The sequence below is a fragment of the Aulonocara sp. 'chitande type north' Nkhata Bay genome, linkage group LG3, assembly GCF_057382095.1.
Source record: "Aulonocara sp. 'chitande type north' Nkhata Bay isolate Kocher_YH1m ecotype deep benthic linkage group LG3, A_spYH_male_GT1.1, whole genome shotgun sequence".
In the NCBI taxonomy this organism is placed as follows: domain Eukaryota; kingdom Metazoa; phylum Chordata; class Actinopteri; order Cichliformes; family Cichlidae; genus Aulonocara; species Aulonocara sp. 'chitande type north' Nkhata Bay.
In genome coordinates, this window is record NC_141346.1 from 34932920 (window position 1) to 34946203 (window position 13284).

The following is a 13284-nucleotide window of genomic DNA, read 5'->3' on the forward strand; positions in this document are numbered from 1 at the left end:
TTTTTGAATGATCTTCTCGCTTTTATCTAATCAGAAGTAGAGAAAAAAGAAAGAATTAAAAAAAAAAAAAAGCAAAAACATTAGGTAACAAAGTACCCTACCAATGATATTTTCTACAGGAAATACATTTTTTTTATTTCCAATAAAAATCTTTATTTCCAAAAACAAAACCTGATTTTATTTTTGTTTGCAAAAAAAGTTATAAATAACTGTGTTATTTAAAATAATAACTGTAGAACTAACATAACAAAGTTAATACGTTTCAAGATGAGTAACACAGCTGATCTGTGACTCAGCCTACATGCTTTTCATCAGCTATCAGTGTCAATAATGCACAGGAAGGAACTTTCACAATGACTGCACTAAAAACGTTTTCAGGAACTCTTCTTTTCACTCATTCTGTTGTGTAACAACTTTTCAACATGGATGTTAAAAACTGAATTAAACACATAATGAAACAAATATTATTGTTTTTTGGGTTAATAGATTTTCCTGATGTTACTTTGAGCACAATTTAAAAAACGTACGCGGGACATAGTGAGAGAGTGTTTTATTTATACTCATTAATGCTTTGTCAGACTTTAGACACAGCAGTAATGGCTGTGTTATTGTTGTTATTTAAGGTATTTGGGCAATACTGTCTTCTCAGTCTTCGTTTTCACCTTCAGTCCCTTCATGTAATACTTCAAAATACTTCACTTCATGTTGAACTTTTTTAAGCAGGCAGTTCCTGAGCGTACTGGAAACTTCTTGTAGTGTAGTCTTTATAGTGTCAGTGCCATGCTATAATTAAACCTGCTCTAGTGCCTTGTGCGCCCCACATGCTCACAATGCCACTGGTCAAAGTCACTTGTTCCACCCACACTGCTAAAGGAAAAGCAAGGTAGGTGCCTATGCAGAGTCTTAATCTAAAATAAGATATTAACCAATTGTAATCAAGCAAGACTCGTCTTAGTACAAAATTACAATAAGTCGTATGCTGCTGGTATTTCTAATCTCGTGGGAAATTGTTCTTACGAGGACGTTTACTGTCAAAATGAACTGTAAGTTGTTACATGTTGAACTCTGTGAAAAGGTGCAACAGACAGATGTTTGTGTCTTGACACATTCGTGTATTACAGCATTGCTAATAAGTGGCCTCCTGAACTTAAAGGTTTGTCATGATGACAATATTGACACACTTTTTTTAGGCTAGGTTGTGTTTTCTTTGCGTAAAAGACACTTCAGAGGTCATGAGGACAATTGATTCATGTCTAATGTTAAAGTGAATAAGTACAGTGGCATTTCCAGGAATAGAGTAGTCACACTTTTCTAGTGTCTTTATTACTGACTTATCCTGACTCTCGCTGTTCTGCCTTTTCTCTCTTTGTACAGTGCACGTTGAATGTAAACATCTGGCGGTCTGCTCTGACACAAGCAAGTCTATAAGGTGACAGTGCACACAGCAAGACATTATGAGAGGAAGTGGAGCAAGCGGAAGAGAAAGTGCAACACATGTGGACAATAGTGGCATAAAAGAAAGCTCAAAAACTATTCTTCAAACACCAAAGCATATACCAGACTCTAAAGCTCAAGAAACTCCTCACGGCCTTTCTTCATGTCTCTCAGAGAATTCTGATCTTATCTCTTACAACTTCTCTTCACACTCAGACAGACTCTTCACTCACTTACACAACCTTTGCAAGGAAGAATTACTCCTGGACTGCACCTTTATCGTTCAAGGAAAATCCTTCCAAGCTCACCGGCTTGTTCTAGCAGCTATCAGTCAAACCCCAAATGCATTTTTAGGTTCAAAAGAAATGCCAGGGCTTGGAGTGGGAGAAATTGCACAATGTTTGACACCAGTTGGGTTAAGGGCTATCATGGAGTTTGCATATTGTGGACATGTGGCCATGGACTTGAGTAAAGAGCGGGTAATTGAGGAGGTTTTAAATGCTTCTCAATGTCTCCAGATGGAGAGGCTGAAAGAAAGTTGCATATCAAAGATCAAAACTTCTGCTGCAAAAGAGAGAGAGAAGAGCTTGGCTATCATCAGAGACATGTGGAAGAGAGGAGAAGGATGTGATGTCACAATACAAGCAGAGACTGGAGAGAAATATTCAGGTGAGGCCCAAACACTCATATATGGGATCATATATGACTTTACATGACTTTACAGTGGTAACAAATGATAAGTAATCTATGAGGAATGTCCACTAGCTGACCAGTGTAGCCTTTGAGATTATGATGTAGGGTAATATGACCTGAACAAGGTTTAATCTCTTAACACCCAACAATGACACATCTAGAATTAGAATTAGAGCTGGGACTGCTTTTAGTCACATGCTGAAAAGGAAAATCCCCAGAAACTAGAGTATGTTACTTTTCAATTTAAGTTCCATACGTTCATACTGGCATTAAAGTTTTTCTTTTAAACAGTTTTCAATTATAGTGCTTTGAAAAGATTTAGATTGTTTTAAATAAATAGTTACAAGAAAATTCCCAAAGCATTTATTTCAGATCTGCAAATGCATACTGCCCTTCATTTTTATTGTGATCACTAAAAGAGAAACAAATACTGTTCTTAGATCTGGTCACATTTCATACAATTGTGGTCAAACGTTTCCATGAACTCATTATGGGTTTGCATGTCATGATAATTTGGGAGTTTTTAATGATTTCTTTCAACTGATCTTTTCCCAGAGTGGAATCATTGTATATCATATGTCTGTCATGAATTAAATTAAATGATTTTAAAGGGACTCACACAAACCCTGAACTGATTTTCTTTTATGTTTCTGGCTTAATTCTTTTTGGATATTTGACTACTCTTCTCAACAGAAGTGGTAGACTTCAATCAAATTAGTTGGTTTGATACCTGGCTTTAATTATTTTCAGTAGGGTTGAGCTCAGGGCTTTAGGTTACAAGACTCCATTTAAAGCATTACTCAAACGTACTGTTTTATAGCATATAACATGGGGTGTTGTATGTGTACAAAAAGTATATTGTGTATGAAGATGAATGTATGTTTTGTATGTAAAATCTATTAACTGTAGTAGTCAGTCAGTGTAGTTGTTCTGAAAGCAGTGGCATTATCTGTACACTCTGAAATGTATATCTGAACAGTATACAACACAGTATATTGTACTGTTGTATTATATCCAAAATAAATCTAAAATAAATTCAAACTTGTGCATCAAGTTCTTTTTTCCTTGAGTCACTAAAGACGCATGCTGCACAATTGTTCCACCCTGGAAAAAGAACAGTTCAAATAAATCATATAAAAGTCCTAAATTGCTATGACATTTATGTACATGATGAATGTGTGTAAAATTCTGACCACAACTGTAGCTGGTGTGCAACTATTTTACTCATGATAATCACATTCACAGAAAGGGTGACTGTACTACACGCTCCTCCACAAACTTGTAGATTTCCTAGAATCCTTTTCCCAGAATAGTTCATAGTGTGACAGTCAGCTGTTGTTTATGCAGGTAAGAGAAATGGAATGTCAATAATGTCAACACAAAGTAAATATATACACAAAATCATGTCATTTACTAATATAGGAATTTTTTTTAAATGTTAAAAATGTGTAATTTCTTGGTGACACATGCTGACCAGACATGTGCTGCTGTAAAAAGAAAAATTAAAGACAAAAAAAAAGCATGACATAAACACAAAATGATCACCCGCTGTTGTTTTGAAGGAGAAAGTAAACTGGAAATGCATTTCCAGTATGCTAACACTAGGTGGAGTTAGAAACGTTTTCTTACCTTGTGTCTTTTTCTACTTTATCCGCATCTTTCTCTGTGACTTTTTATCATCTCCTGACTTTTCTCAGCACATCGTGTGGTGTTAGCAGCAGCTGGGGACTATTTCCGGGCATTGCTGTGCGGAGGGTTACGGGAGTCTTGCCAGGAAGTGGTGTGCCTGCGAGGTGTGTCGTCTTGGGTGATTGAATCCATGCTCTATTTCATCTACACCGGTCAGCTCAGACTGAACTGGAGTCGGATTTGGGAGCTTACAGATGCCATGCTTCAGTTCCAGCTGGAGGGGGCGCTGTCGCTGTGCATTGAGTTCCTGCAGGACAGAATGGATGAAAGCACATGTCTAGATGTGCTGGTCCTGGCTGAGACCTACGGGCTGGTCCAGCTAGGGCAGGCAGCCGAGGAGTATATTGCAGCCCACTTCCAGTGCGTCTCTTATGGGGAAAAGTTCAAGGATATTCCCTTTCACCTCCTTGACAAGCTTCTTAAGAAGGACTCCTTGTCTGTAGAGAGTGAGGTAGTATTTTTATTTCTGGTGGTCAGTCATTCTTTTTGTGTTTAGCTTAAATTTCTCATCACGTGTTCCTCCTTTCGTCTATCATATCTAACTTTTTTTTTCTCAATTTTCTCAAATTTCTCAATCTTTTATCTGTTCCCAAGGTAATGCCAGGGATAACAGCTGTTATCCATGTGCAATGCAATGGGTTTGTAATTCATTTCATTTTTATTTTTATAGCATAAAATCACAGTAACAATCATTTCAAAGCAATTTATACTGTAAGGTAAAGATCCTGTTATAGTAATAACAAAAGGGAGATAACAACAATGAAACGGTCTACTTTGAGCAAGTGCTTGGAGAAAAACGTCTTTTTAAAAGGATGAAACCTGTGGCAGAACCAGAAACATGCAGCAGCTTATAGGCTTTTAGCTTCACAACTAATGTGTTACTTCTGCTTACAGTTCAACAGCCTTATATAAAAGAACAAAAAATTGAAATAAGACACATTTATATTCAGTGCTGTTTTGGGGGTCTTTACATACTTTATAACTGCAAAGTTTGACCATTAAAATATTAATTCTTTGTATTTACAAATGGAAGAGAAAATACAATTAGCCTAATGTATTGCTCACAAAATGTTGTGTAGGTGACATTGCTCACAATTGTACACCATCCAAAGTGCAGCATTCAGTAGTTGTAACTGAAAATATTCTGTTTGTATATGTGAAAAAAATATAAATTATTATCTCAAATTTAAAATGAATAGATTTTCTCCATGACTTTCTTAAGGACACTTGGAGTAGTAATCACAGGCTATTTATGCAATTTATTGTTTATTTTGTAAAATAATATTTCTAAAGCATTTCTCTTCTTTATAATTAGATTGTGGTGTTCAAGGCAGTAGTGAGCTGGGTGGAGGACAACCCTAAAGAGAGACTCCAATGCCTGTCCAGCCTGCTCCGTCATGTTCGGATCACACTCTTCAGCTATGCTGAACTTCAGGAGGCCCTTAGTTGCAGCATCTTACTCAGGAGCCCTGGTGCAAGGAAAACACTGGTAGCCCTCCAAAGTCTCATTGAAGGGGATTACAGAGGGCCTAAATATCATCCTCGCACCAAAAACCAGGTTGATACTCTTTTACTTCACTGATGTTTGGAATTCAATTAAAGCTATGTCCGTTTAAGCAATATTACCACTTTTCTTTAGGTCCTGGTTTTGGTAGGTGGGGACACTGTTGATGATGAATTCATGAAGAGGGTTCCCAGCCAGACCCTGTGGTTTGCTCAACAGTTCCACCGTGGCCCCGGTTTAAGAAGGAGCATAGAATGGAAACCATTTGCAAAGTTTCCTGAACCTGCGCGATTCAGACACTGTGTCTGTCTCTTGAACAACAAACTGTATGTGTTGGGAGGACGCAAATACTATGGAGCACTGGACATCCTCAAGTCAGTAGTGAGGTTAGTGTTGTGTGGGTCACAGATGTCATACAGACATCAGAGGTGTTTGTGGTTGATTTTGGAAAAGAGTTCTTCTTGTACGTTGTACACGTGCTTGATATATAAACTGTCAAGATATTAACAGCTTTGTTTGAGTTCAGAGCTCATCAACAGCACAGTCATTGGCAGAAGAGATTTTTTTTAAAGGGACTCACACAAACACTGAACTGATACATTATGCAACTTCCTCCTTGAATGAATTGCAGAAATGTGTGTGCATGTTTGCGTAACTGCTGTGTAAATTTAGTTAAATGTAGCTTTTTAATCTGTAACTACAACTACATGTCTTTTACTCTCAGAACCTTCTGATCTAGTGGGATTTTCCTGCACATTCACATCTAGAGTTTACAGAAAAGATCCCCCAAAAAAGGAAATATCCAGTGAGGTCCAGTTGTCTGGGCAGATCTGTATTGAATCAGAATCACTGTTAATTGCCCAAGTTTAAAGCGAGAGAGAGAGATAAAAAGTGGGGAAAAAACAAGTTAGAAATTAGAAATTACACAAACTATAGTGCAAAACTGAGTAGTGCAATATGCATATGACTGCATGATATGAGTGGATTATTTCATCAGAGTGAGGGAAGTCTAGGGGCATAAATGTTCTTCAGGGATGTGAGCGCTCTGCAAAGATGTTTTCTGCCCATTATCTAACCCTGGACCTTCAAAGGATCTGAATAGAGGGAAAATCAGTGCCTATGATCCATTCTGCAGACCTAATTGTCCATTGCAAGCTGGCCAGGTAGTAGGGGTGGTGTAATGGTACGATTGACATTTCTTTCCACACTTTGGGCATTGTTTAAACATCACGGCCTACCTCAGTACTATCGCTATCATGTCACAGTGAACCAAAATTTCTATGGAATATATGCAGCACCATGAGAGTGGGTAAAATAAGTATTTTACACGTTACCATTGAGATGAAATTCTCACCAGATGTCAATAACAAGCCATCTGATCCATACATGCAAGAAACCACAGATTTTCATAAATTAGGTTGTGTAATAATGAGGAACTTTACTTTCTACTCAGGCTGGTTACTTTAGGTTCAGTGGTATAACATAGCATTTATGCTGGGAACTCAAAGTGGGCAGGAAGGAGTGCAGGTGTGTTGTTGTGGCTTCAATACTTCAGAGCATTTAGCTGGCAATACAGAAAAGAAGGACACTGAAGCAATATTAATTTCAAATCACATACTGGATCTATAGAAGATTTGCTTTAATAGATCTTGTATTTTTATATTGCAAAATGTCCTGCAAAACAAACTAAGCTATAGTTACTTTGTGTTATGCAAATGTTGCATGAAAATACTGGGTGGTGTTGTCCACAGTAAATGGGTTAGTTTCCAGCAATGTGGGGAATTTATTATGAATTCACTTTATTTTTATTGGTGCACAGGGGCTGGTCGGTATTAGGTTACATCAAGTGTAGTAGACTAATTTGTATTTACACTGATAATGCTTAGATTAAGTCACTGAATTACACCATTATACCAGCTTTATAGAGTCTTGTATAAAGGTAATATACAGTATAGTGTCAGTATAGGAAATAGAAATAGGTCAAGATATCTTGTGAAACTGCTGTCTTGCCCCGCCCCAATTTCCTTTTAATTTGTGTGTTGTCCTCTTAAAACCTCTTGTGCATTGCGATTCTTTTCCCCATGCTGAGCTACTACACCGCAAACTGTGGTTACCCCACATGCTAGATCTCAATTTTACCCCTGATTGTAATGATTGTACTATGTTCCTGTGTAGGTGTGGAGGGAAAGTACATGTACAATGAAGGCAACAGAAAAAATAGTTATTTTTTTTACTTTCTTTCTGCTGGTGTCATACATTACAAATTAAACATGAGTACATTAATTTGAGTTTAGATTTGAATAATAGTTACATTCTCTTGTACTAATATTATTTTATTACAGTTTTAATATGGTTCAGTTGCCTTTGCATAAAATCAGATGGTAGAATTTTCCTATAAGAAATGACTTTTGCTGTATTTTCCTACTTTGAGTACATTTCATAGCCTATACTTTCCCCCTTTTATTACTAGAATAAAGAGGTTGATTCATTACTTCAAATTTTACTGGCGTATTTGTTAGTGTCATGAAACGGCTGTGGCAAGCAGGACGTAGGACCCAAAATGCAGGACACTCAGAGGAGTAAACTCAAAGAGGCTGCTTTATTGCAGTTACAGGACAGAACTCCAAAAACAAACCAACATTAGAGACTAAAACTAAACGCTAAGAAACCTGGAGGCAAGAGACTAGGGACGAGGAGCACAGAGGGAAACACACACGGTATGAGGGGACAACACGACACCCACTGAGTGAAACACAGGGCTAAAATACACAGCTGGGAGTAATCAAACACAACAAGAACAGGGGAGGCCAAACTAGACCCACTGACATGAGACACAAACAAAGTAAAACAGGAAACATATCACATAGATGCGGACTTGACAAGGGGATACAGCTGACAGGGGAGACAGAGACAAAATCGAAGTTCAATAAGAATGCAAAACTCAAAACACTGGGTCACCGACCCAGGACTGTGGCAGTTAGTATCTATCTAATTTCTAAGTACAGAATATCTGTACTTTTTCCATCTCTGGCAATCAGAAAGCAATCCTGCCACTTAGTGCAAATTAGTATCAGCTGGCTCAGTCCTAACTGACAAGCACAATCCCATTTCCCTTAGGTTTGACCTGACACAGTGCAAATGGGAACAGCTCCCTGATATGTTGCATCAACGGGACTACTTCTCCGCACTGTGCCTAGATGGGAAGGTTTTTGCTCTTGGGGGAAATCGCAATGACCATCAATACCACGATGCTGTGGAATGTTACAGTCCTGAGGAGAACACCTGGAGGTGAATACATTAAGTTATGGCTTTTTTTATATTCATTGATATCTTATATCTTGAGCTCTTGTAGGAAGAATGTATTTGAAGCACTATAAAAAGGTTAGTTTAAGAGTTCTGTGTCTATCTTAATGGGAGTAACTCCCCCCCCCCCCCCCCCCCAAAAAAAAAAAAAAAAATCCTTTTCATTTGACTGTTGTTGTCCTGCAGGCTGGCTCACCCTCTGGACACAGCTGTTTGTGGCCATGCTGCAGCTGTTCTGGATGGGCAGATCTATATTTCTGGTGGTTCTGACTCCCATCACCATTGCCTCTCATCTATGTGGCGCTACCATCCCTCCCGTGGCTGTTTTCCCAGATCACCCATGAGCGTGGGAGCAGGACGTGCAGGCCATACAATGTTAGCTTTAGGAAGGCGGTTGGTAGTAGCTGGAGGGCTACAGCCTCTCTGGATAGGCTTTGGAGATCAGCTCTTGTGTGAGCTGTATGACCCTACTCAGGACTCCTGGTCCTCGTTTCCCACTCTGCCTCGAGCTCATCTATCACCAGGAGGAACTGTACTTGATGGTAAATTGTATGTAGTAGGAGGGTCTTCAGCAAACACAGCAAGGGATACCAAGTGGGTGCATTGCTATAACCCCAAAGAGCAATGTTGGGAAAACCTGGGTGCTATGCCCTACCCATATACTGATCTGGCAGCTTGTTCACTGCCATGCCCAGACGTGGTTAATCATCAATAAAATCTTTAAGTAGTAGTTGATTCTCTGTAGTGGTTCAGAGTGTTACATGCAAATCTGCTCTTGAAACTCAGGAGTCTGATAACAGACTATTGCACAGTAGAACAATTTAAACTGATCCAACAATGATTACATTTGCAAGCAGACAATAGGTTAGGTGTGGACCACATTAGTCAAGTCAAGCAGATTTTGATACTAATTCCTTCCATGAACCATAAAGGCTCTTGAAGCCCATCAGATATTTTTTTTTGCCTTTTGTCAGTTTTTTTAAAATTCTGACACAGGTTTGCGCTAGCTTAACTGGTAGAAGTAATCAGAAGGTTGGTGGTTCGATCTCTGGCTGCTCCAGCATGCCAAGTATCTTTGTACAAGATACTAACTGTTAACTCTAAACATTGTTCTCTCCATGAATGGGTGTTTATGTTTTCTAGAAAGCACTTGCATAGAAAAACCATCGAAAAAAAGTTGCTTGTATGAGGCAAGTTGTGTAAAGTGCTTTCTATCTAAGCTTAGAGTGCTCAGTTACAGTAGAAAAGTGCTATATAAGAACCCTTCCATTTGCCATTTACACTATCTGAAAATGTCCTTGCATAACCTAACACCATAAAATGAATCATTGAAACTAATGAGTCAAGAGAGAAAATGCGAGAGCAAAACACGTGGAGTTGAGCTCAGATTAGATGTGAATCTGAGCTCACTAAACTAGTTTTCCAAGTAATCATTTTGTATCTTGAGCAGTTTCAACAGAAAGCTTATCAATGCTGCCATAAAGTAGCAGCCAGTGCATTTCAGGTGCATGAAAACGCATTTTCAAATACCACAGTGACACTGCTTCATTTAAAATACACAGACACACAAATAAAAACAAATGTTTGTAGGCAATGGATGTGATTATTTACCTTTTGCTAGTTTGAATCAAACACCCTCTGGCAGCACAAGCACACTAACATATTTTTGTATGCTTTTGCAAATATTTTGAGGTATTAATACATGTCATATCAAAGTATACTGTAGTATATGAATGCACTAACTTTTCTGTTTAATAACATCACAAGAAGACTAATAAAAATGTTGTGGCATTGCACATGTATAAACTAATTCTAATTTAATGTAATGCTTTTTAACATATTGATCTGAGGCCCAGATGAGCCCCCACTTGTGATGGTAGGACACACCCATACAGGTCAAAATCACAGCAGGCCCTGCTAAGGCCGTAACATGTACAAGAGAAATGACTCAACAAAGGAATTAAGATCACAGAGAATGCATCTGTATATGGTCCAGATGTCTGTGCTCCACCTCCGCCTAAAGATGCAATGAAATATTCAAGTCAATTTACTGTTGTACCCAACTAATTCAGTCAGTTTGCAGAGAGTTTTGTCTCCCATTTCTAATGACTGTATATTATGCAGAATCCTGCACAATTGTGGACAGGCGCTATTTCAAATGTGTTTTCTATTTAAGTTCAGTTTAATGGGATTAATGACATTTTAATCTTTAACTTTCATTCAAATGTTAAAAATACACATAAAAAAACCAGACATCCAAAAGTAACTTGACATTTTAGTTAAAATGCTAACTACATTAAAATTTCAATAGTCCAAATTACACTAAATGAGGTCACAGAACAGTCAGTCTTCTGCATTGTGATACAGAATTGGCCTATTTATCTGATGTTTCACACGTCTTCTTCATACGCAGCTTCCCAGCTTGAGTAACAGAATTAGGTTGCAAAAACAAACAATGAATAGCTCCATTTCTTTGTAGTCTGTTCTAATCATGCTATCTTTGACTGTTGTTTTCTTTTCATGCTTATTTTCTGTTTACTACTGATAAATTTTCTGTATCGCAAGCTGTTTTTTGCATCTGGAAATGCACTGTTTGAGGCATGCACATTTGCAAAAAGGAGGTTTCTGTGTTTTTGTCGTCTTTGAAGTGAATTAAAGTGGTATTACTGAACACCGCTGTGACCTGAATTCTATGTTTCAGCTTAGTCATAAGTGAATATTGACCTAGTAATGAAGAAGAAAAAAAAATAAGATAACAGCAACAAAAAGAAAAGTACATGTAGTCAAGGCATTTTCCATTTAAACAGTTTCCCAGTGTGATGTGACTATTTGTTTTTGTTTTATTGTACAAAATCACAATTGAAGCTACAATTTAATTTAATTACATTTTATTTATACAGAACCAAATCACAACAACAGTTGCCTCAAGCCGCTTTTACATTGTAAGTTCAAGATCACATAGGTCAACAAAAGTGGGGAACGTTTCTCCTGGAGCATTCGCATAGCAGGGTCAGAACTTGGCAGCAACAAAACAGCACAGATCCATGTCTTACGGTGTGTTCACACCGAACGCGATGGACGCGAATAGAGCGTCAGGTTTACATGTAAAGTCAATGGAAAGGCGCGATGACGCGCGATTGCGGGTCCCGCGAAAATTCGGAAGCAGATTTGCGTCGCGAAAACGCCAAAACGCGTGAAACGCGCGTCAGTGTAGCGCGTCTGGCGCGTTTGACGCGCGAATAAAACCACGCGCGTGAGTTTTTGTGTTGCATTTTGTGCATACGCGCGTTTCGCGTCTACCGCTCGAGTTGGAAAAATCTGAACTCCAGCGTCAAATCGCGCCGCGACAACCAATCAGGAGCCTGGTGACGTGGCTGTTACCTAGGTCAAAGGGGCAGATCCAGCCAAAGCCTTTCATACTTCAATGGAGGGGAAGGCTAATCAATGCGGTAGCAAACAACTCGGAGCTGTACAACACCAGCTGCTTTCAGTACCGAGACAGGAATAAAAAGGACCGAGCTTGGAGGAAGATATGTGAAGAGATCGGGCAACCTGGTAAGTTCATTCATTTCTCTTTTGAAAGTTTTCACTGACCCAGGGAAGCCGCACAAAAGCTAGCAAGCCACCGCTATTTTCCCACTGACGTACAAATACCGTTCTGCTTTTATGCATGTTATCATTTAGGAATATATTTTATTGTTTATTAATAAACAGCACACAGTGGTCCCGCTGTTCATCCGTCACTGCTTTGCTTTTTCGCTGATTTTTTATTGCACAGTACAGCATTGCATTCTGCAGCCTGATTGACAAATCTCCTGCGCTTGCCAAATTTATCACGTTTGGTTTTGATAACCATCGCGTCCAATAGAAAAAACAGCACAAAAACACCCATAACTATGAGCCTCATTCGGAAATAGACACCTGCACCGTGAGGGAAAAAGGCGCACGAAAGTGGCGGGCAGATGAAGACAAACCGCGGCATAATAATACTTTTACGTTTTGCAATCTACAAAGGTTTGCACTTTGAGAATCAATTGTGAGAACTGTGACCAGGGGCTAGTTATTCTGAGAACCCCTGCAATAAATGAGGGACCACTGTCTACTCTACGATTATTATATCCAACCTGTTAACATTTAATACTGTATTGATAGAACCAACTGATTCTGCAGCAGAGCATCCCCAGTCCCTGAGCTCCTGCTGCTGCACCCACAGATATGTACAGCAAGCACTGATACCTTTTTAGTCGGTGGGATTCCCTTGTGATCACCTTTACTAAATATCTACAACCAATCTGATTATATCCTGTTGTTTTTTTTTTTTTTTTCAATGTTGAAATTAAAATCTAGTAGCAGCCTTCTCATTTCTTTGTGTTTTGTGCTGTTTTACAGGCCCACAGAGGAGGACGGCTCCGAGGCAGATGAGGGACGGGTCCCAGGACGGTCCATCGGCGGTGGAGCTGGCCATCCTGGAGTCCCTGAAGAGGCCACACCAGTCTCCAATGGAGCATTTCCTCCTCAGCCTTGTTCCTGCTCTGGAGAGCAGCTGGTCCTTTTTATTCCTGTCTCTCTGTAAATTCTTATATTTTATATATTTATGTTTAATGTTTTTCTGTTTGAGACTTTTAATATTATTTCAAATAAATGTTTATAATGACTAATGT

General features: G+C 38.8%; 1 protein-coding gene and 1 long non-coding RNA gene across 2 annotated transcripts; both read left to right on the forward strand.

Moving 5' to 3' along the window:
- The first annotated feature begins 828 nt into the window (after positions 1 to 828).
- Positions 829 to 11286, forward strand: LOC147335314 (kelch-like protein 33). The gene is made up of 7 exons (XM_086277985.1): positions 829 to 883; positions 1375 to 2103; positions 3825 to 4267; positions 5132 to 5374; positions 5456 to 5706; positions 8438 to 8608; positions 8810 to 11286. Exons 2-7 carry the CDS (start codon positions 1455 to 1457, stop codon positions 9336 to 9338), a joined length of 2286 nt encoding a protein of 761 aa, XP_086134111.1. The 5' UTR covers positions 829 to 883; positions 1375 to 1454; the 3' UTR covers positions 9339 to 11286.
- A 345-nt stretch (positions 11287 to 11631) lies between these two features.
- On the forward strand, positions 11632 to 13281 carry LOC147335315 (uncharacterized). Its single transcript, XR_015126652.1, has 2 exons — positions 11632 to 12178; positions 13013 to 13281. It is a non-coding gene; the product is annotated as an uncharacterized LOC147335315 (long non-coding RNA).
- Positions 13282 to 13284: the final 3 nt, after the last annotated feature.